Source organism: Pseudophryne corroboree, chromosome 2 (genome assembly GCF_028390025.1).
Source record: "Pseudophryne corroboree isolate aPseCor3 chromosome 2, aPseCor3.hap2, whole genome shotgun sequence".
NCBI classification, from domain to species: domain Eukaryota; kingdom Metazoa; phylum Chordata; class Amphibia; order Anura; family Myobatrachidae; genus Pseudophryne; species Pseudophryne corroboree.
This window is the reverse complement of record NC_086445.1, coordinates 497,134,670-497,159,764: the sequence shown is the minus strand read 5'-3', so window position 1 is coordinate 497,159,764 and position 25,095 is coordinate 497,134,670. Positions and strand designations below refer to the sequence as shown.

General features: G+C 44.5%; 1 protein-coding gene across 2 annotated transcripts in view; it reads left to right on the top strand.

Moving 5' to 3' along the window:
- LOC135030952 (NADPH--cytochrome P450 reductase) overlaps window positions 1–25,095 on the top strand; it is a 170,142-nt gene that overhangs the window by 128,297 nt on the left and 16,750 nt on the right. For both annotated transcript variants that reach the window (XM_063953975.1, XM_063953976.1), the window contains 5 exons: window positions 938–1,056; window positions 9,645–9,826; window positions 11,812–11,961; window positions 12,088–12,355; window positions 20,446–20,591. In XM_063953975.1, the coding sequence (XP_063810045.1) occupies window positions 938–1,056; window positions 9,645–9,826; window positions 11,812–11,961; window positions 12,088–12,355; window positions 20,446–20,591 (865 nt within the window). The remainder of the gene's footprint in view (window positions 1–937; window positions 1,057–9,644; window positions 9,827–11,811; window positions 11,962–12,087; window positions 12,356–20,445; window positions 20,592–25,095) is intronic.

The following is a 25,095-nucleotide window of genomic DNA, read 5'->3' as shown; positions in this document are numbered from 1 at the left end:
TACATCTGTGTTTCGCTTTATTAAAATTATACATTATAGATTTGGGGAGGGCTATGATAATATCGTCTCTTTTTAAGTTTATATTTAATAAAGGATGATTTAAGCATTCTAGGGATGATTTATAGTACAATCTGTTTTATTAGTTTAAAGGAGAACAAGTAAACAATCACAAGGCCATTAAGGCTACAAACAGATAAGATGTAAAGAACAGCCAATATTCCAATGAATACAGTCACTCGATCATAAATGCAATTCCAGGTAAAAGAAACATTGCAAAATAGTCATTGACAGTACAACCACTTAGGGAATACTGACATGAGAAGGGACAGGGAAACAGAGAAAATAAAGAAAGGGGAGAGTGGAAGAGAAGGAAGGGAGTAGAAAGTTAACTGAATTCCAGATAATGGGGGGAAGCAAGGTGTTCTCTAGGGATGATTTGACTGCACCCCATAAACGGCTATTCTTTTCTTTGTTCTGTATAGTTTTATGATAATTGGCTGTTGGGTAGCATTTTTTTAATATACTTGACACATTTTGAATGTGAAACCACATGAGATTATCTACATGGTGTGTGATCTATTACTCTCCAAGCTTATTACACACCATGACAAGATCCAGAAGTACAAGGCCAAACAAGCTCACTGTGAACAGTACATTATAAAAGGCAGACATGACATGAGGGTTACAGTCTAATTAGGAGCAATTTTGTTTTGTTTCTATAAGTCTGCAATAATATAGCAGTGTGGCTTTTTTTTTTTTTTGCTTACAGAACTAGATTTGTACAGTATTGTGTTAAAAGAACAGGAATCTTTTCTGTTCTATCTCAATCCTCATACTAAATAGCTTACAGTACATAATAACTGCCCACTGCAAGTTTATTTTGGTCACTGATTAAAAATAATCTTGTATATAATAACTGAAAACGGTTCAATTTTAGGTATGAGTCAGGAGACCACGTGGCAGTGTATCCAGCTAATGACTCTTCAATAGTCAACAAACTGGGAGAGGTTCTGGGAGCAGACCTTGACACGATTATATCTTTAAATAACCTGGACGGTGAGTTTTTCCAAGTATTTGACGTTTTCAGGTACACTTTGTACTCGACCTCGTACAATTAGCTGTATAAGCTGCCAGCTATGCCAAAGTATAACTCTGGAAGACATGTTGTCCTGGCTTGTTTGCTCTGAAAGAAATCTGTTTTAATACATGTTTAACTAGAAGCAAAAATAGGAACATGAACATGAGTGGTTATATATGGTTATATCCGAGCAAGTACTGCGTCTATAAAGTGAGATTTTTTTTATATTTTTAATGTCCGAGCTATAGGTTCCAGCCTTTTTATTGATGTACCTGAATAGAATCCTGTGTGGGGCCTGGCATCCAGAATGTTTGTGTTTCCAAATAAGAGTTTTGTTGGCAATTTGGAACATAACACCTAAATATACTGATGAGGAAGCACTTGATGATTATGGGGCAGATATAATAAGCCTTGGAGGAGAAACTACCAACCAATCAGATCCTGAAGTTTATTAAACACATCCTGTAACATGGCAGTTAGGAGCTGGTTGGCAGTTTATCTCCACTTTATCACACTTCAAACATCTCTACCCCAAAGTCTGACTCTGGGGGGGTAGGACGGTCACTGAAGTCGGCATGGCCATAATGTCGACGTTTTGTATGTTGCCATAACGCTTTTACAGTGTTTGAGCCCTACCATAATCTGAACCGCAGCCTAACCCTGATGCTGACTCTGACACATGCTGTCACATTGTGACTACATGTTCAGAGAATAAGGAGAGGTACTCTCTCTCAGTTGGGACAGTAATCCAACCAATACGTAAGATGAAATGTAACTTTCTCTATCGTCCTAGTGGATGCTGGGGTTCCTGAAAGGACCATGGGGAATAGCGGCTCAGCAGGAGACAGGGCACAAAAAGTAAAGCTTTAGGATCAGGTGGTGTGCACTGGCTCCTCCCCCTATGACCCTCCTCCAAGCCTCAGTTAGATTTTTGTGCCCGGCCGAGAAGGGTGCAATCTAGGTGGCTCTCCTAAAGAGCTGCTTAGAAAAGTTTAGCTTAGGTTTTTTATTTTACAGTGAGTCCTGCTGGCAACAGGATCACTGCAACGAGGGACTTAGGGGAGAAGAAGTGAACTCACCTGCGTGCAGGATGGATTGGCTTCTTTGGCTACTGGACATTAGCTCCAGAGGGACGATCACAGGTACAGCCTGGATGGTCACCGGAGCCTCGCCGCCGGCCCCCTTGCAGATGCTGAAACAAGAAGAAGGTCCAGAATCGGCGGCATGAAGACTCCTCAGTCTTCTTAAGGTAGCGCACAGCACTGCAGCTGTGCGCCATTTCCTCTCAGCACACTTCACACGGCAGTCACTGAGGGTGCAGGGCGCTGGGAGGGGGGCGCCCTGGGAGGCAATGAAAACCTATTTTTGGCTAAAAATACCTCACATATAGCCTCCGGGGGCTATATGGAGATATTTAACCCCTGCCAGAATCCGTTAAGAGCGGGAGACGAGGCCGCCGAAAAAGGGGCGGGGCCTATCTCCTCAGCACACAGCGCCATTTTCCCTCACAGAAAGACTGGAGGGAAGGCTCCCAGGCTCTCCCCTGCACTGCACTACAGAAACAGGGTTAAAACAGAGAGGGGGGGCACTAATTTGGCGTTAGAAATATATAAAAAAGATGCTATAAGGGAAAACACTTATATAAGGTTGTCCCTATATAATTATAGCGTTTTTGGTGTGTGCTGGCAAACTCTCCCTCTGTCTCTCCAAAGGGCTAGTAGGTCCTGTCCTCTATCAGAGCATTCCCTGTGTGTGTGCTGTGTGTCGGTACGTGTGTGTCGACATGTATGAGGACGATGTTGGTGAGGAGGCGGAGAAATTGCCTGTAATGGTGATGTCACTCTCTAGGGAGTCGACACCGGAATGGATGGCTTATTTAGGGAATTACGTGATAATGTCAACACGCGGCAAGGTCGGTTGACGACATGAGACGGCCGACAAACAATTAGTACCGGTCCAGACGTCTCAAAAACACCGTCAGGGGTTTTAAAACGCCTGTTTACTTTAGTCGGTCGACACAGACACAGACAGGGACACTGAATCCAGTGTCGACGGTGAATAAACAAACGTATTCCTTATTAGGGCCACACGTTAAGGGCAATGAAGGAGATGTTACATATTTCTGATACTACAAGTACCACAAAAGAGGGTATTATGTGGGATGTGAAAAAACTACCGTAGTTTTTCCTGAATCAGATAAATTAAATGAAGTGTGTGATGATGCGTGGGTTCCCCCCGATAGAAAATATGGACGGTATACCCTTTCCCGCCAGAAGTTAGGGCGCGTTGGGAAACACCCCTTAGGGTGGATAAGGCGCTCACACGCTTATCAGAACAAGTGGCGGTACCGTCTATAGATAGGGCCGTCCTCAAGGAGCCAGCTGACAGGAGGCTGGAAAATATCATAAAAAGTATATACACACATACTGGTGTTATACTGCGACCAGCGATCGCCTCAGCCTGGATGTGCAGAGCTGGGGTGGCTTGGTCGGATTCCCTGACTAAAAATATTGATACCCTTGACAGGGACAGTATTTTATTGACTATAGAGCATTTAAAGGATGCATTTCTATATATGCGAGATGCACAGAGGGATATTTGCACTCTGGCATCAAGAGTAAGTGCGATGTCCATATCTGCCAGAAGATGTTTATGGACACGACAGTGGTCAGGTGATGCAGATTCCAAACGGCACAAAGGTGTATTGCCGTATAAAGGAAGAGGAGTTATTTGGGGTCGGTCCATCGGACCTGGTGGCCACGGCAACTGCTGGAAAATCCACAGTTTTTACCCTAAGTCACATCTCTGCAGAAAAAGACATCGTCTTTTCAGCTTCAGTCCTTTCGTCCCTATAAGAGTCATATCTGCCCAGGGATAGAGGAAAGGGAAGAAGACTGCAGCAGGCAGCCCATTCCCAGGAACAGAAGCGTTCCACCGCTTCTGACAAGCTCTCAGCAGGACGCTGAGACCGTACAGGACCCCTGGATCCTACAAGTAGTATCCCAGGGGTACAGATTGGAATGTCGAGACGTTTCCCCTGCGCAGGCTCCTGAAGTCTGCTTTACCAAGGTCTCCCTCCGACAAGGAGGCAGTATGGGAAACCATTCACGAGCTGTATTCCCAGCAGGTGATAATTAAATTACCCCTCCTACAACAAGAAAAGGGGTATTATTCCACACTATATTGTGGTACTGAAGCCAGAAGGCTGGGTGAGACCTATTCTAAATCTAAAAAAATTTGAACACTTACAAAGGTTCAAATCAAGATGGAGTCACTCAGAGCAGTGATAACGAACCGGGAAGAAGGGGACTATATGGTGTCCCGAGACATCAGGGATGCTTACCTCCATGTCCCAAATTTGCCCTTATCACTAAGGGTACCTCAGGTTCGTGGTACAGAACTGTCACTATCAGTTTCAGACGCTGCCGTTTGGATTGTCCACGGCACCCCGGGTCTTTACCAAGGTAATGGCCGAAATGATGGTTCTTCTTCGAAGAAAAGGCGTCTTAATTATCCCTTACTTGGACGATCTCCTGATAAGGGCAAAGTCCAGGGAACAGTTGGAGGTCGGAGTAGCACTATCTCGGATACTGTTACAACAGCAGGGGTGGATTCTAAATATTCCAAATTCGCAGCTGATCCCGACAACAAGTCTCCTGTGCTTAGGGATGATTCTGGACACAGTCCAGAAAAAGGTGTTTCTCCCGGAAGAGAAAGCCAGGGAGTTATCCGAGCTAGTCAGGAACCTCCTAAAATCAGTGCATCATTGCACAAGGGCCATGGTAAAAAAATGGTGACTTCCTTCGAAGCAATTCCAGTCGGCAGATTTCATGCAAGAACTTTTCAGTGGGATCTGCTGGACAAATGGTCCGGATCGCATCTTCAGATGCATCAGCGGATAACCCTATATCCAAGGACAAGGGTGTCTCTCCTGTGGTGGTTACAGAGTGCTCATCTTCTAGAGGGCCGCAGATTCGGCATTCAGTTTTGGATGTTGGTGACCACGGAGGCCAGCCCGAGAGGCTGGGGAGCAGTCACACAAGGAAAAAATTTCCAGGGAGTGTGATCAAGTCTGGAGACTTTTCTCCACATAAATATAGCTAAGGGTAAATTTATAATGCTCTACGATTAGCAAGACCTCTGCTTCAAGGTCAGCCGGTATTGATCCAGTGGGATAAAACATCACGGCAGTCGCCCACGTAAATAGACAGGGCGGCACAAGAAGCAGGAGGGCAGTGGCAAAAACTGCAAGGACTTTTCGCTGGGCGGAAAATCATGTGATAGCACTGTCAGCAGTGTTTCATTCCGGGAATGGAAACTGGGAAGCAGACTTCCTCAGTAGGCACGACCTCCACCCGGCAGAGTGGGAACTTCATGGGGAAGTTTTCCACATGATTGTAAACTGTTGGGAATTACCAAAGGTGGACATGATGGCGTCCCGTCTGAACAAAAAACGGGACAGGTATTGCGCCAGGTTAAGAGACCCTCAGGCAATAGCTGTGGACGTTCTGGTAACACCGTGGGTGTACCAGTCGGTGTATGTGTTCCATCCTCTGCTTTTCATACCTAAGGTACTGAGAATTATAAGACGTAGAGGAGTAAGAACTATACTCATGGCTCCGGATTGGCCAAGAAGGACTTGGTACCCGGAACTTCAAGAGATGCTCACAGAGGACTTATGGCCTCTGCCGCTAAGAAGGGACTTGTTTCAGCAAGTACCATGTCTGTTCCAAGACTTACCGCAGCTGCGTTTGACGGCATGGCGGTGGAACGCCGGATCCTAAGGGAAAAGGCATTCAGGAAGAGGTCATTCCTACCCTGGTCCAAAGCCAGAAAGGAGGTGACCGCACAACATTATCACCACATGTGGCGAAAATATGTTGCGTGGTGTGAGGCCAGGAAGGCCCCACGAAGAAATTTCAACTCGGTCGATTCCTGCATTTCCTGCAAACAGGGGTGTCTATGGGCCTCAAATTGGGGTCCATTAAGGTTCAAATTTCGGCCCTGTCGATTTTTCTTCCAGAAAGAATTGGCTTCAGTTCCTGAAGTCCAGAAGTTTGTCAAGGGAGTATTGCATATACAACCCCCTTTTGTGCCTCCAGTGGCACTGTGGGATCTCAACGTAGTTCTGGGATTCCTCAAAACACATTGGTTTAAAACCAGTCAAATCTGTGGATTTGAAGCATCTCACATGAAAAGTGAACATGCTCTTGGACCTGGCCTGGACCAGGCGAGTGTAAAATTGGTGGTTTTTTTCTCAAAAAAGCCCATATCTGTTTGTCCATTCGGACAGGGCAGAGCTGCGGACTCGTCCCCAGTTCTCTCCCTAAGGTGGTGTCAGTGTTTCACCTGAACCAGCTTATTGTGGTGTCTTGCGCCTACTAGGGACTTGGAGGACTCCAAGTTGCTAGATGTGGTCAGGGCCCTGAAAATATAGGTTCCAGGACGGCTGGAGTCAGGAAAACTGACTTGCTGTTATCCTGTATGCACCCAACAAACTGGGTGCTCTTGCTTCTAAGCAGACTTTTGCTAGTTGGATGTGTAATACAATTAAGCTTGCACATTCTGTGGCAGGCCTGCCACAGCCAAAATATGTAAATGCCCATTCCACAAGGAAGGTGGGCTCATCTTGGGCGGCTGCCCGAGGGGTCTCGGCTTTACAACTTTGCCGAGCGGCTATTTAGTCAGGGGCAAACACGTTTGTAAACTCCTACAAATTTGATAACCTGGCTAAGGAGGACCTGGAGTTCTCTCATTCGGTGCTGCAGAGTCATCCGCACTCTCCCGCCCGTTTGGGAGCTTTGGTATAATCCCCATGGTCCTTTCAGGAACCCCAGCATCCACTAGGACGATAGAGAAAATAAGAATTTACTTACCGATAATTCTATTTCTCGGAGTCCGTAGTGGATGCTGGGCGCCCATCCCAAGTGCGGATTATCTGCAATACTTGTACATAGTTACAAAAATCGGGTTATTATTGTTGTGAGCCATCTTTCAGAGGCTCCGCTGTTATCATACTGTTAACTGGGTTCAGATCACAGGTTGTACAGTGTGATTGGTGTGGCTGGTATGAGTCTTACCCGGGATTCATAAATCCTTCCTTATTGTGTACGCTCGTCCGGGCACAGTATCCTAACTGAGGCTTGGAGGAGGGTCATAGGGGGAGGAGCCAGTGCACACCACCTGATCCTAAAGCTTTACTTTTTGTGCCCTGTCTCCTGCGGAGCCGCTATTCCCCATGGTCCTTTCAGGAACCCCAGCATCCACTACGGACTCCGAGAAATAGAATTATCGGTAAGTAAATTCTTATTTTTTATATTATAGGGTAAAACATGAGAAGTACTATTCACATACAGATATAGAACACTATAAATAAAGATCGGGATAATGTCTACTAGGTTAGCATCTCCAACGACATGGGTACTCACTCAGGGGGATTGCGTTAATGCGACAGAGCAGAATAGTTACAACTTCATTTAAAGTTTCTGGTAGCAAATGTCATGGACCATATTGGTGTTGAAAGTATATCTGATATTATTTTTCACATTAATCCCAGCTCATGGGGGTAAAGGTAATAGCAATTATACCCTAGTAGCGATTAGTGCCCACTCAGGAGGATTAATTTACATACAGCCAAGTAGAATAGTAGCAATTAAATTAAGGCCTCCAGTGGCAAAAGTCCCGGACTATTTCACATAGATCCCCACATGGTGGGGTAGGAGTAATAATAGTTCAACTCCATGCACATCAATTCTGGCCTCAAATGGCATATTTACCCACGCAGGGGAAATGGAGTGCATACAACAGAGCAAAATAATAACAATAAAATTAGAGCCTCTGTTGGCAAATGTCCAGGACCATATTGGTGATGAAAATATACATATCCGATATCATATTTCTCATAACTCCCCATTCAGGAGGGGTAAGGGTTTGGTTCCTAAATACTGCGTTGTGGCAAGCTCAAATTAGTTATTATCACAGGAGACACTCTCTTGCAACAGTATTGTACAAATAAATACGTTTACCCTGGATAGATAGACCATAAGAATTACTTCTCCAGGAGAGGATGCCAATGGGTTTCTGTGCTTAAAAATATAAGACACATTTGCAACATTGTGGTATAAAACTTTTTAGAAGGAATTCAATTGTTTTTCCGCCGACAGCCACTAGATGGCGCCCAAACAGCTATTCAATGTAGCTCCGTTAAAGTGTGATTGCTTCCGGCGCCTGCATTTCAATTCAAACCCCCAGGGGTGGTGAACTGTAATGCGCAAAAATTGATCCTCTTGGCCACCCAAACGGCACTTTTTACGATCGCCCAGCAATTTGGTCGGGTTTAGCTGCTTACCTGACCTCTATGGGCATGATTTCCTATCACGATAATCATCGAATACCACCCTTTGTGTTTAAGACACTGGGTGAGTAGCTTCCAGTTGTAGTCTCCATGTAGCCCTTAGTGGATACAGGTGCAATGGTAGTTTGCATAAAGATCAGTGTGATCAGATATTGCAGTAGCTAGAATTAAAGGCCAGTACTCACGGCCCAATGCGGGAGAGGTGTGCTGAGTGAACCGCTCAGCACATCTCTCTCCCGGCGCTCAGCACAGCGCAATCTGTGCGGGGGGAGACGGGGGGGCGCTCATTTCACCCAGCGGGTGAAGTGAGTGACCCGCTTGCAGGCCAATCTAGCACCAGCGATAGCCCCGCGCATCGCTATCGCTACACACTGAGGGATCTTGCTGAAAATCTAAGCAAGCTAGTCAGATTGCTTATATTATCGCTCCGTGTGTACCCCCCTTAACAGAGTTACCTTTCATTGCCCAAAAAACAGATTGCTGCTGCATGTCATGTGCATAGCTGTAAATATGTGGGCGGATCCGTAATTATGATCTCCATCCTATATTTTAGACTTTAGAACCAATGGATAATTTATTTTTAAAGATCCCACATCTATATTGTGGGCCCATACATCTGTCTGCATGTCTTCTCATTTTATTTAGTTTAATAATTACTTATATATGAACATGCTATTTTGGCACCAATGTGCATTGGATCTGCATTGTAGAAATGTGTTTTTCATTATTTACTAGAAACGGGACAGAGCTCTTTAATGCAATGCTCCACTCACTATATAACACTTTCAGGTGTTTGCTGATACCCTGCTAATGAACAAGATAGAATACGTCATACAATCCTCCATATCATGTCTTGCTTTAGTTCTTAAAGATTTACAAAATACGAAACGCCAAGAGATTGTTTTCTCTTACTTAGTACATTATTTGTATTCCATTTCATGTGACACTTCAGCTGTAGACCTATATTGTAGTCTAACATCGATTTCAGTATTCATTGGGACTTTTCTGAAAGTGTGAAGTAAAAAAAATTGTTTCATTTCCATGTCTGCGAATCCAGTGATTGTGGATACTGAAATTGTGTTGAGGCTTTGCTGGTTGGAGGTCTTGTCGCACAGCTGCTTGTCATGGGACAAATTGCATAGTTTCTGGGCAAATATGACCCTTTCATATCTATTTCTGATTACAAATATTTGCTGATATTCTTCTTTGCAGAGGAATCTAACAAGAAGCATCCCTTCCCCTGTCCTACCACGTATCGCACAGCTCTTACTTATTATTTGGATGTTACCAACCCACCCCGCACCAATGTACTTTATGAGCTTGCACAGTATGCCACTGACCCCAAAGAACAAGAAACTCTGCGGAAGATGGCTTCCTCTTCACCAGAAGGCAAGGTATGGTAAGCTTATAACCCGGAGCAGTGGTTAGGTTTTTGGCTTGAATAGAAGGCATTCACATTATACCTTACAGATCTTTTACTATGATGCATTTCTGTTCATGCACTGGTGTCAATCCAACTTACAGCCGCATGCAAAGGGGTCAAATTGCTGTTGCATGTAAACGCCTGCTACAGCTTTGGAACTTGCCCCTCTCGCAGTCCTATCTCTCCCCATATTCCCTGTTTTGTTTTGTTTTTGTATGCGGCTCTGGAAGGCTGCAAACAAAAATCCACAACTCCAGCTGTGCCGTAAGTATAGCTCATAGTTGCACTTATGTGCATTCGCAAGGAAACCGCACCTAAGTGGATTGAGTCCACTGTGTTTACTAGGGATTTTGAAAGCAACAGTGGGGTGAGGTGACATTGGTGGGTTGTCCAGATAACTTTACAGTGCATGTGCGTGATTGATCTGAAAATATTGATCAGTTGGACACAAGTCATCCAGCATGTCCGTCCAGTGCGATTTATTTTTAAGTTGCAAGTCATCTTGCAGTGTATGCTGTATACTGACAAACTTTCCCCCCTGTTCCTTCTTTGGGTAGGAACAGGTGAAATGTTTTCTCCCCAGGGGTGGAACCCAGATATTTTGTAGCTGTACACTGTATGATATTGTCACAGTGTATGCTCATAATATCTGATGGCTGTTAGATAAAATGTATGTTTAACAGGCTAATTATCTGACCATGTGTGCCCAGCATTAGCGAGAAATCCTTCAGATTTAAGGGGGGTACACACTGAGAGATCCCTGCTTAAAATCTAAGCAATCTGCGATAGCGATGCGCGGCCCCGCACGTAGCTATCGCTGGTGCATGCAGGCTCAATCTAGCGGGTCGCTCACTTCACCGCTGTGTGAAGTGAGCGACCCACTGTCCCCACCCCCTCGCTCAGCACATCACGCTGTGTGTTGAGTGGGGGGGGGGGGGGGGGGAGATGTGTGCTGTGCGCTTTATGATAGATCGCTTAGCACACCTCTCTCTAGTGTGTATCCCCCTATATACCTTCAGTTAATGGGATACAGCTATTGTTTGTAGAAATGAAATACATTACTATGGTCATATCACATAATTTTACATCTGGTTGTACAGCTTCATCTGTATTTAACCACTGACTATTTTTCCCTTTAAAAACTTTCATAATATAGTTTAAAAAGTATTCTTTAAAACATTTATTGTAAATACTGTTTTATTGAATTTCAAGTGAAAGTAACAGTAGATAATGAACGGGTTGGGGCTTGGTGACCGGCGTAGGGATACCGGCGGTCAGTGTACCACCTGCAGAATGCCGGCCTGGTTGGGAGGGGGGCGGGGAGCTGGGCGAGGGCGAGCACAACAAAGCTCCTTGCGTGCTCGGAATAGTCCAATAATCGGCATGGCGACTATAGGGCTTTTGATCGCTCAGGATCTCTGCATCAGCATGGTGACCGCTGGGATCCTGAGTGCGATCACATGACCGACCGAATCCCTAATGAACAACTGTAAGAGGCAAAGGAGATACCGTTACATAGTACATGTGTGTTTTATTAAAACATTTCAATATTATGTTATGCACATCTGCATCTCCTCGTCAAAAACCAGGGAACACAGTGGGGCAGCTCGGACGCATGTGATTTCACCATGCAAGTGGTTAAAGCAGGGATGGGGAACCTTTGGCCCTCCAGTTGTTTTTGAACTACGCATACCAGCATGCCTTGCTACAGTTTTGCTATTTAGCCATGCAAAACGTGTTGCAGGACATGCTGGGATGTGTAGTTCAACAGCTGGAGTGCCAAAGGTTCCCCATCCCTGGGTTAGATGATGATTATTATTATTATTATTATTTTATTTTTTGTTCAAAAGTGTTTTATTGTTTGAGTGAGTATATGGGGTTAGGAAGGAAGTCCTGTGATATAAATTTTTAATAAAACATTTTTTAGCATTTAATGTGTATTCTGTGATATTTCAGGCTTTATATGTAAATTGGGTTGTGGAAGCAAGGAGGAATATGTTGGCTATTCTAGAAGATGTGCCTTCGCTGCGTCCTCCAATTGACCACCTGTGTGAGTTAATGCCGCGTCTTCAGGCTCGCTACTATTCTATTGCCTCCTCTTCAAAGGTAAGCTGTCACCACACCGTGCAGCTCCTCCTGACACCCCTGCCTTGTTTTCTTTCTGCCATTAACTTTTGGAGGACTGTCTCTATGTTGTTTTCCTTAATTATATCTTTTTTTGCTATGTCACAGGTTCATGCCAATTCCATACATATCTGTGCCGTACTAGTGGATTATGAGAGCAAGACTGGCCGGCTGAACAAAGGTGTGGCCACAAACTGGCTCAAAAACAAACAACCATGTGACAACGGGCATAAATCAACAGTGCCCATGTATGTACGCAAGTCCCAATTTCGTCTGCCATTTAAATCCACTACACCAGTCCTTATGATTGGGCCTGGCACAGGTATTGCTCCATTTGTGGGCTTCATCCAGGAGAGGGAATGGCTGAAACAGCAAGGTGAGTGTATGCAGCCTCTTATTCTTAAAAATAATGCTGTTAATTACTTAATTCTCAACATTTTGAATTTTAAACTTTTTGTTCTTGTGACTTCTTCTGTACACGGAAGTTCCGGAAACGTTATAAACACACAATCAGTTTGGAAATACTGTATTCTGGGCTTTCACTTAGTGCCCTACCCCCACCCACCCCACCCCTTATCTATTCCCTACAATAGAACTGGGCATGCACAACTACTGTGTTGGGATATTTGTTGTGATTAACTGTACTGCAGCAATGCTTCTATCTTTCTCAAAGAAAACAGAGACCTGAATAACATTTCAGTAATTAGGGTTATGATTAGAAGATAAATGCATGGACATCCTTAATGCATATGCGACCTACTGTACCTGGTAACAGATAGCCAGTCTTATCTTATTTTGTTTCCTTTTAAAGTAAAGTCACAAATTCCTCTGTTAACTCTTCACTTTGCCTCCTGGTGACATGACATTCGAGGTGTTATAGTCTATTTGTGTAATCCAGTTATAGGTTTATTTAAACTAAAAATCGAAAAGTCGTTTTTATTTGAATGCAATCCTGTTTTCTCTGACGTCCTAGTGGATGCTGGGGACTCCGTAAGGACCATGGGGAATAGACTGCTCCGCAGGAGACTAAGCACATCTAAAGAAAGATTTAGGACTATCTGGTGTGCACTGGCTCCTCCCCCTATGACCCTCCTCCAAGCCTCAGTTAGATTTCTGTGCCCGGTTGAGCTGGATGCACACTAGGGGCTCTCCTGAGCTCCTAGAAGAAAGTATAGTTTAGGTTTTTTATTTTCAGTGAGACCTGCTGGCAACAGGCTCACTGCAACGAGGGACTAAGGGGAGAAGAAGCGAACCTACCTAAGTGGTGGTAGCTTGGGCTTCTTAGGCTACTGGACACCATTAGCTCCAGAGGGATCGAACACAGGACCCGACCTCGTCGTCCGTTCCCGGAGCCGCGCCGTCGTCCCCCTTACAGAGCCAGAAACAAGAAGGTGGTCCGGAAAATCGGCGGCTGAAGACTTCTGTCTTCTCCAAGGTAGCGCACAGCACTGCAGCTGTGCGCCATTGCTCCTCATGCACACCACACACTGCGGTCACTGATGGGTGCAGGGCGCTGGGGGGGGGCGCCCTGAGCAGCAATAATAACACCTTGGCTGGCAAAACGAACACCATATATAGCCCCAGAGGCTATATAGGTGTATATTAACCCCTGCCAGAAACGATAAAATAGCGAGAGAGAGCCTGCCGAAAAAGGGGCGGAGCCAACTCCCTCAGCACACTGGCGCCATTATTCCCTCACAGCTTCGCTGGAAGGAAGCTCCCTGGCTCTCCCCTGCAGTCCTGCACTACAGAAAGGGTAAAAAAGAGAGGGGGGGCACAATTTAGGCGCAATATATATATAATATATAGGCAGCTATAGGGGAAAACACTCTGTATAGTGATATCCCTGTGTTATATAGCGCCCTGGTGTGTGCTGGCATACTCTCCCTCTGTCTCCCCAAAGGGCTTTGTGGGGTCCTGTCCTCTGTAAGAGCATTCCCTGTGTGTCTGCTGTGTGTCGGTACTGCTGTGTCCACATGTATGATGAGGATAATGATGTGGAGGCGGAGCAAATGCCTGTGAATGTGATGTCACCCCCTGCGGGGTCGACACCAGTGTGGATGGACTTATGGAAGGAATTACGTGACAGTGTCAGCTCCTTACATAAAAGGTTTGACGACATAGGACAGCCGGCTACTCAGCTTGTGCCTGTCCAAGCGTCTCAAATGTCATCAGGGGCTATAAAACGCCCGCTACCTCAGATGACAGATACAGATGTCGACACGGATACCGAATCCAGTGTCGACGATGATGAGACGAGTGTACCCTCCAATAGATCCACCCGTTATATGATTGAGGCTATGAAAAATGTATTACACATTTCTGATGATACCCCAGGTACCACAAAATGTTTGGTGAGAAAAAACTACAATGTTTGGTGAGAAAAAACTACCAGTAGTTTTTCCTGCATCTGACGAATTAAATGAGGTGTGTGAGGAAGCATGGTCTTCCCCAGATAAGAAATTGATCATTTCTAAACGGTTAATGGCTGCGTACCCTTTCCCGCCAGAGGATAGGTCACGCTGGGAAACACCCCCTAGGGTAGATAAAGCGCTGACACGCTTATCAAAGAAGGTGGCACTACCGTCTCCGGATACGGCCGCCCTAAAAGAACCTGCTGATAGAAAGCAGGAAAGTACCCTAAAAGCTATATACACACACACTGGCATTATATTGAGACCCGCTATTGCATCAGCTTGGATGTGCAGTGCTGCTGCTGCGTGGTCAGACTCCCTGTCGGAAAACATTGATACCATGGATAGGGACAATATTTTGCTAACGATTGACCATATTAAAGACGCGGTCTTATACATGCGTGATGCACAGAGGGATATTTGCCGGCTGGCATCAAAAATAAGCGCTATGTCCATTGCCGCCAGACGGGGGTTATGGACTAGGCAATGGTCAGGTGATGCCGACTCCAAGCGGCACATGGAAGTTTTACCCTATAAAGGGGTGGAACTTTTTGGGGAAGGTCTTTCAGACCTCGTTTCCACAGCTACTGCTGGGAAATCGACTTTTTTGCCACAAGCTACCCCACAGCAAAAGAAAGCACCGTATTATCAGGTACAGTCCTTTCGGCCCCAGAAACATAAGCGGGCTAGAGGCTCATCCTTTCTGCCGAGGGGCAGAGGAAGGGGGAAAAAGCTGCAGCGCACAGCTAGTTCCCAGGAGCAGAAGTCCTCCCCTGCGTCCGGTAAGTCCACAGCATGACGCTGGGGCTGCTCAGGCGGAATCGGGAACGGTGGGGGCGCGTCTCAGGTTTTTCAGCACACAGTGGGCTCTCTCACAAGTGGATCCCTGGGTCCTTCAAGTAGTATCTCAGGGGTACAGGCTGGAATTCGAGACGTCTCCCCCCCCCCCCCCCGCCGTTTCCTAAAATCTGCCTTGCCGGCAACTCCCTCTGCCAGGGAGGCAGTGTTGGTGGCTATTCAAAAACTGTATTCACAGAAAGTGATCGTCAAGGTACCCCTCCTTCAACAAGGAAAGGGTTACTACTCCACAATGTTTGTGGTACCGAAACCGGACGGTTCGGTGAGACCCATCTTAAATTTAAAAGCCTTGAACACTTATATCAAAAGGTTCAAGTTCAAGATGGAATCGCTCAGGGCGGTTATTGCGAGCCTGGAGGAGGGGGATTACATGGTATCCCTGGACATCAAGGATGCGTACCTGCATGTCCCCATTTACCCTCCGCACCAGGAGTACCTCAGATTTGTGGTACAGGACTGTCACTATCAGTTCCAGACGCTGCCGTTTGGGTTATCCACGGCACCGAGGGTCTTTACCAAGGTAATGGCCGAAATTATGATACTCCTTCGCAAGAAGGGAGTTTTAATTATCCCGTACTTGGACGATCTCCTGATAAAGGCGAGGTCCAAAGAACAGTTGATAGGGGGGGTGGCACGTTCTCAGGAAGTGCTACAACAGCACTGCTGGATTCTAAACATTCCAAAGTCACAGCTGGTCCCGACGACACGTCTTCTGTTCCTGGGAATGATTCTGGACACAGACCAGAAAAGAGTTTTTCTTCCACTGGAAAAAGCAGAGGAATTGTCATCTCTGGTCAGAGAGATCCTAAAACCAGGAAAAGTGTCGGTACATCAATGCACACGAGTCCTGGGAAAAATGGTAGCTTCGTACGAAGCAATTCCATTCGGAAGGTTCCACGCAAGGACGTTCCAGTGGGACCTGTTGGACAAATGGTCCGGGTCCCATCTCCAGATGCAACAGCGGATAACCCTATCGGCCAGAACCAGGGTGTCGCTGCTGTGGTGGCTGCAGAGGGCTCATCTACTAGAGGGCCGCAGATTCGGAATACAGGACTGGGTCCTGGTGACCACGGATGCCAGCCTTCGGGGCTGGGGGGCAGTCACAAAGGGAAGAAATTTCCAAGGACTGTGGTCAAATCAGGAGATTTCTCTTCACATAAATATCCTGGAGCTAAGGGCCATTTACAATGCCCTAAGCCAGGCAAGACCCCTGCTTCAAAACCAGCCGGTACTGATCCAGTCAGACAACATCACGGCGGTCGCCCATGTAAACAGACAGGGCGGCACGAGAAGCAGGATGGCGATGGCAGAAGCCACAAGGATTCTCAGATGGGCAGAGAATCATGTGTTAGCACTGACGGCAGTGTTCATTCCGGGAGTGGACAACTGGGAAGCAGACTTCCTCAGCAGGCACGACCTCCACCCGGGAGAATGGGGACTTCATCCAGAAGTTTTACAAATGCTGGTCAACCGGTGGGAAAAACCACAGGTAGACATGATGGCGTCCCGCCTCAACAAGAAGTTGAAAAGATATTGCGCCCGGTCAAGAGACCCTCAGGCGATAGCGGTGGACGCTCTAGTGACACCATGGGTGTACCAGTCGGTTTGTGTTTCCTCCTCTACCTCTCATACCCAAGGTACTGAGAATAAGAAGAAGGCGAGGAGTGAAAACCATACTCGTGGTTCCGGATTGGCCAAGAATAGCTTGGTACCCGGAACTTCAAGAGATGCTTACAGAGGACCCTTGGCCTCTGCCGCTCAGACAAGACCTGCTGCAGCAGGGACCCTGTCTGTTCCAAGACTTACCGCGGCTGCGTTTGACGGCATGGCGGTTGAACACCGGATCCTGAAGGAAAAGGGTATTCCGGAGGAAGTCATCCCTACCCTGATCAAAGCCAGGAAGGATGTCACCGCAAAACATTATTACCGCATTTGGCGAAAATATGTTGCTTGGTGTGAGGCCATGAAGGCCCCGACGGAGGAATTTCAACTAGGTCGATTCCTGCACTTCCTGCAAGCAGGGGTGACGTTGGGCCTCAAATTGGGGGTCCATAAAGGTCCAGTTTTCGGCTCTGTCGATTTTCTTCCAAAAAGAACTGGCTTCACTGCCCGAAGTTCAGACTTTTGTTAAAGGAGTTCTGCATATTCAGCCTCCTTTTGTGCCCCCAGTGGCACCTTGGGATCTCAATGTGGTTTTGGCATTCCTGAAATCACATTGGTTCGAACCACTTAAGACTGTGGATTTAAAATATCTCACGTGGAAAGTGGTCATGCTGTTGGCCTTGGCGTCGGCCAGGCGGGTTTCAGAATTGGCGGCTTTGTCTTGTAAAAGCCCTTATCTGATTTTCCATATGGATCGGGCAGAATTGAGGACTCGTCCTCAGTTTCTCCCAAAGGTGGTCTCAGCTTTTCACTTGAACCAACCTATTGTGGTGCCTGTGGCTACTAGGGACTTGGAGGATTCCAAGTTGCTGGACGTAGTCAGGACCATAAAAATGTATATTTCCAGGACGGCTGGAGTCAGAAAGACTGACTCGCTGTTTATCCTGTATGCACCCACCAAGCTGGGTGCTCCTGCTTCTAAGCAGTCTATTGCGCGCTGGATTTGTAGCACTATTCAGCTGGCGCATTCTGCGGTAGGCTTACCGCAGCCTAAATCTGTAAAAGCCCATTCCACACGGAAGGTGGGCTCATCTTGGGCGGCTGCCCGAGCGGTCTCGGCTTTACAACTTTGCCGAGCAGCTACTTGGTCGGGGGCAAACACGTTTGCAAAATTCTACAAATTTGATACCCTGGCTGAGGAGGACCTGGAATTCTCTCATTCGGTGCTGCAGAGTCATCCGCACTCTCCCGCCCGTTTGGGAGCTTTGGTATAATCCCCATGGTCCTTACGGAGTCCCCAGCATCCACTAGGACGTCAGAGAAATAAGAATTTACTCACCGGTAATTCTATTTCTCGTAGTCCGTAGTGGATGCTGGGCGCCCATCCCAAGTGCGGATTGTCTGCAATACCTGTACATAGTTATTGTTACAAAAATCGGGTTTTGTTGTGAGCCATCTCTTCAGAGGCTCCAGTTGTTATCATACTGTTAACCGGGGTTCCTATCACGTGTTATATTGTGTGATTGGTGTGGCTGGTATGAGTCTTACCCGGGATTCAAAAATCCTTCCTTATTGTGTCAGCTCTTCCGGGCACTGTTCCTAACTGAGGCTTGGAGGAGGGTCATAGGGGGAGGAGCCAGTGCACACCAGATAGTCCTAAATCTTTCTTTAGATGTGCCCAGTCTCCTGCGGAGCCGTCTATTCCCCATGGTCCTTACGGAGTCCCCAGCATCCACTACGGACTACGAGAAATAGAATTACCGGTGAGTAAATTCTTATTTATTTTATCCTTTTTTTTTTTTTTTTTTTTACTGAAATATTTTTAGTGTAGAAATATTTTTACATTACAGATTTTCCAAGCCAACATTGACATACGTAAAATATATCACATCAGAACATTCCATCTGCAATAACATTAAAGCAAAAAAAGAAATAGGAGGGGTCGAAGAAAAAGGGAAGGGGGGAAAGAAGGGAAAATAGCAATTACCAACTATGAATTCTTTATTAATCAATGAGAAATAAGAAAAAAAAATGAGTATAGCGCATGGTCCAGAAGTATCCATCCATAGAACCATGAAAATAGAAAGGTCTGTCTCAGCAGCGAAGGTATGATAAATGTTTGCAAGAGTTAGTCTCAGAAGTCAGATCAGCTTTCAGTAGAAATCTTGTATGAAAAAAGACTGATATAACGCCCCTATTATAAAATATTAAGCTGGGCGGTATGAGAAGCATAAAGTCTGACCAGGCTAACCATTTCCTCAGACGGGAAGACATGGCCATAGAGTATTTAAAACCCATGGTTTCCATGTCATAGCTCCTCTGAACGTAAGATATGATCTTCGATAATGTCAGAGGAGCTGTTCTTTTCCAATATTGGGCTATAACCGCTCTGGTAGCTATCAATATATGACCTATAACATATGTAATGGCACTTTGTAAAGAAGTGGGAAAATGATGAAAACTTATAGTTTCAGGAAGAAGCAGGAGAGAGCCGTCCGTAACCTGCTTAATCAATTTGAATACCTTGGTCCATAGCATTTTGATTTTGGGGCATAGCCAAAATATGTGAATTAGGGTACCCTCAAATCCACGTAATCGCCAACAAAATTTGGGAGAGTCGGGACAAATTTTGTGTAATTTAACTGGGGTATGGTATAAATCATGAATTGTTTTAAACATCATTTGCGAATGGTTAATACATCTAGACATCCGAAATACATTTAAAAATATTCGTTCCCAGTCCTCATCCATTAAAGTTATCTGTAACTCCAATTCCCATCTAGATTGAATATGAAATTTCCGCTCTTCATGAGGGGATGGGAGAGTTGAGTACCATAGAGAAATGCCATTTTTATGACCCGGAGTAGCGAGTTTAGATAATAAGAAGGGGGGCAGGGAGAAAATGAGTTATGCGAGTTAGCTGAAATCCAGTGTCTGACACGTAGGTATTTATAAAAATCCTTAGCCGGGATAAAATATTGTGGTTGTAAAGATTTAGAGTCGAATTGTCGTAAAAATATTTAATTGAGAGAATACCTGAATCAAACCAGTTCTATAGAGAGAGATCAGGAATTAGTTTTGCCACAGGTGGGAGAGAGAGACTGGAGGAGGGGAGATAAAATTTGCCTAAGGAAGAGATTAATTTATCCCAAACTGTCAGTGTGTTTGAAACACTTTTTAAGGAAGTAGCGGAAGATTGTGTGTCTAGTCTTGATCCAAATCAGGTCATTTAAGGGGAAACCCTGACACATTTTTTTTTCAACGTCTACCCAAGGTTTGAGGGAATAGCCAGTCCTTCATTTGATCAAGCAAACATGCTTTTTGATATAACTCCAAATTAGGAAAGGCTAGGCCTCCACTTCTTTTAGACCTCTGTAAGCGAATTCTAGCTATCCTAGGTTTCTTACCTTTCCAGAGAAATGTGGATATAACAGAATAAAATTTGTTTAGAAGTTTAATTGGAACCAAATGTATTGTTCTTTTTAATGCAAGATTGAGATTAATGGAGTATGAGTCTTTACACCCAACCTGCATGGAGAACAACCTGTTTATAGTAAAGGACTTGTGTGACCTGCTGTGTTCTTTGGTGCAGGGAAGGAGGTTGGAGACACTGTACTGTACTATGGCTGTCGGCATGAACATGAAGACTATCTTTACAAAGATGAACTAAGAAAGTTTCACCAGGATGGTGTACTTACCCAGCTGAATGTTGCTTTCTCCCGGGATCAGAAGGAAAAGGTATAGCTAAGCATTGCAGTTTTCAAAAGTTATTTGTCTACAATTTTAGAAAATGTACACTGCTTATCTTACCTTCTATGACAGAGGTTCCTAAACACGGTACTCAAGGCACCCTAATGATCCTGGTTTTAAGTATATCCATGCTTTGCCACTGGTGACTTCGTGCATGCAGTTGCAGTTTTCTAGGTTATGGAACTGCAAATGTTAACAAGTGAAGCTGCCACCCAGAAATGAATAGAGAAACCCATTGGAGCTATTGGAATTCATTTGCAGCCTATACCCAATAAAGAGGAACATCGACTGCTCCAGTAGGTCTATTGATACCAGACTGGCCATGGCAGTAGAAACACAGGCGCCATGTTTCTCTGCATACATGATCGCAGTCCGATATGTGCAACAAAAACGTGTTTTTGCTGCCATTCCCATTACCGCCTACAAATGGTTCTTTACAACGACTCTCTGACTGTATCCTCCCTGCTAGTGCAAAGGAACCTTGACACATGAGAAGTACAATCTGTCTGCCGATAAACTCTCCATTGCAAAAATATCAGCATAGCGTACAACTCTGAATTAGGCACTTAATTTGTACATCAGTCAGTTTGATTTAACCACGTGTACTGAGCCATGGATATCTTTAAAACCAGGACCGTGTTTGGGAATTTCTGTTCTATGAGAAAAAAATATGTATACTATAATTTAGGTTAACCAGGTAGGAAACCCTTGCTTGTTTTGTGCTCAAAAGTGAGTTCTTCCTCTCATAACACAATTGTTGTTCAGCCACACATTGCCTGTTGAAGCCTTGAGGCTGATTGATTCTGTCTCATAGTGTATATGTACTTGTGTGACAGAAATTCTGCATAAATGTATTTGTCTGCACTTTACATGTGGGTTCCATATGACTCATTCATTTAAAAGTTAAACCGTCTCGATGGCAGAGGTAGCTGTGTCATACTAACATACATACTTCATTATATTCCCGGAAGAACATGGTACTATTACTGTTAAGTGACCCTTCTAAACAGAAACCTTGTCTTCTGTACTTCCACATTCTGCCGAAGACCTTTTAGGAATATATTCTCCATTGTATTTCAAGGTGTATTTTGCTCCTAATTTTGTAATTGCATTCTCTTATAGACCTTATTCAGAGTTAGCCACTTAACTGGCATGGTCAAATCACTATACAACTGTGTAAACTGCATTCTGGAGCGCAAGGGCCCGCAGTAATTTAAAATCTGGTGCAAAGAAGGGAACTGAAGTTCCCAGTTGAGCACTATTAGCTGTGTGTAGAGATCAACATGGGGACTTATGATTGTTTCCCCTGTGCTCTACATGAAGGGGCTTAATAATAATAATAATAATAATAGTAATAATTTTTATTTATATAGCGCTCTTTCGCCAATAGAACTCAAAGCGCTTAACAGAGTGAGACATAAATACAGTGCAGAAATTGATTTTTTTATGAAATACAGAGAACGGAGATACAACGCGTTTGGTGACCATTTCAGGCCATTAGTTGCAGGATTATTCATCCTACCCATGCAGGGTTCAGTGGAGGCAGCTATTTTAGGCACAGTACGTAGGATTATCCTGGGCAGAGTAGACAATGCCTGGAACTAATGAGACACAATGGGACAGAGAAAAAAAACTTGTTGAAATCCTTGTAAGAACTGCATTTTTCATTCTATAGCAGGTGAGACGGCCACATTGGGCGCACTAAATTGGTTACAATTTGCGAATAAGCATTACATGGGGAATAGGACACAAAGGATAACATGAGCAGTGAACAGGGATATCCCCTGCCTAAATAATTTCATGTGCAAACAAGAATTTTAAACAGTACCAACAGTGCGCAACGGCAGCTAATAGTGTAGTATCTTTAAAAGAGGCTTTTCCAACCTCTGAACATATTGTGCAAAGATACTACTTCACCAGTGCCCTGCTCCATTTTACACAGAGCAATCCACCTCTTATTCTCTGTGAGATTCTCCTAATTGGGAGGATTCATGCCATGAAGTTGTTACGGGAAAGAGAGGTAAAATAAAGAGAATATAGTGTAATACCATAAGATACACTTTAATACAATAAACTTCTAAAAACAGACCTACACATTCATGTCAATAAGAATTATGCTGGTATGTCAACACAGCATATGTCACATAGAACAAAAAGACCATTCACTGAATAGAACCATGAAAAAGCTGAAGTAGTGGCTGATTACCGGCTCCCGGTGAACTGGCTTGCGTCGGTTCTAAAGCGCAAGAAACTCCAGATGGTCTCTCTCCCAGCTGTAGCAAGGGGATCTCCTGGTCTCAGTACTCCTCCGGGTGTAGGCTCAGTCCACAGGCATCAGTATCAACATGCAGGGGGTCGTAGAAGCAGGACACCCACGCGTTGCGACCCTCCTCGGGTCTTTCTCAAAGTCTGCTTTGAAGTGGATGTCTTACAAGCACTGATTTTCCTGTTTTTATTCCCACCCTCCGGATCCTATTGGTCCCAGCACAGCTGATCCCTATACAAAGAATCACCTAAGAGTCCGTGATCATTGCGTGCTAGGACCACTTCCTAACTACACACATGGTTTACTTAGCAACCCCAATCACAGTGCATCTTCTCAATGTTCATGTGATCATGATCACATGATTGTAGAGTCCCCGTCCCGTCCTTCCGTTTATTTGTTGTCATGTGGTCTCCGTCTTCAATGACGCAATGCCGCTAGAGAACGGACCCGCCTCTTTTCCAAACTATTATTTTGATGATGAGCTGTGTGTGGTAAAAAGACAAATGGAAACATATTAAGATACGGACACATACACCAAATCGTGTAATTTTAATTTTACATATTAGAATAATTGGATGTATTAAACAACTCCGTCACCACAGTAAGGAATAAATATATAAACAAATGTATATATGCAATAATAAAAGATTCAAATCTAAAGGAACCATTTAATTTCAAAATCTAGGTTGAGGCCTCCTGGTTGCAGGGTACCCAACTCATAGATCGTCCTCATCTGTGCCTTTGCTAACTGTTGTGGTAAATCTTGCCTCCGCCAATGTCCCTTTGCCCATTTGGGGCCCACAAATCGTCTAATAGCCCTGGTGGAGCATCCGTGTAGTTTCTTAAAATGATCAGAGAGGGCATGTGCTTCCAGCCCCCTTCTGATATTTCTTAGATGCTCCCCCAGTTGTACTTTCAAGGGCCTAGAAGTCCTTCCAATGTAGAGTAAATTGCAATCACACTCTATTGCGTACACTACATTTTTGGTGAGCAATGTGGAATAGAGTCTTAGCCAGAAGCCGTGGACACTATATTTAAAAAGCAAAAAATAGTGCTATCCTGCATTTTTAGATATATGAATTTCAGCAATTGCTACATTTATATTATTTTCTTTTGAGAAATGGGGGTATTTTATTCTTTTATGAATGTTTAAATAAATTAAGTGTCATATTTTATATGTTGCAATTTCATTATTTGACCAACAGCCGGCCCCAGTATATTTTTCTTCATTCTGTCTATACATTTTTGGTGTTGCATGTAATGAAGTCCCTAATTTCGGACTTCCTCCCATTGATAGACATATTTTACTTTGATCTTTCATTTTGATCTCCCTACATGCAACACAATTCATACACCGATTGAATCCTTTTGTCTTAATTCCTGGTCGTGCAGTTGGAGGCAAGGCACTCCGCACAAGGCTATTCCCTAAATTAGGTGCTTTTCTATAAACGCATTTAGGTTTTGTGGGGAGCTGTGGTCCCAAAATGGGATCTTTCTGTAGGATCTCCCAATGTTTAGTGAATATTTTTTCAATAGACTTTGGTTATTGAATGTAGTTATAAAAGCCCACTGAAAATTTTCCTGGTCCTCATTCTCTCTAATTTCATCTTTCCTCTTTAGAAGGTGGTTCCTATCAATCTTGTTTACCTCCCTGACTGCTTTTTCTACTAACTCCGTTTTGTATCCGCAGGATACGAACTTAGTTTGCATTTCTCCTGCTTGTTTAGAATATACCTCCCTATTCGAGCAATTTCTCTTCACTCTCTTTAGTTGTCCTACTGGTATAGTTTGTAGCCAGTTTGGGTGATGGCAACTACTGGCATTAATGTAACTTAAAGAGTCCATTGGCTTTAGATAATACTTCGTTTGGATACTATTTCCTTCTACATAATTGTAAGATCCAGGAAATTAATTAGTTCTTTACTGATAGTGAAAGTAAGCTCAATATTGAATGGCTTGTTATTTAGATAGAGACAAAAATCATTCAAAGATGTTTCATCTCCTTGCCATACAAAAAGGATGTCATCTATGTATCGGGACCAGGACACCAAGTTCGCCCCAAACTGATGACCACTCCAGATGTATTCTGTCTCCCAACACCCCATAAAGATGTTGGCATAACTTGGGGCGAACTTGGTGCCCATTGCGGTCCCAACTTTCTGTAGATAAAAATCATCCTTAAAGGAGAAATAGTTATTTTGGAGTATAAACATGGCCCCTCTGTAA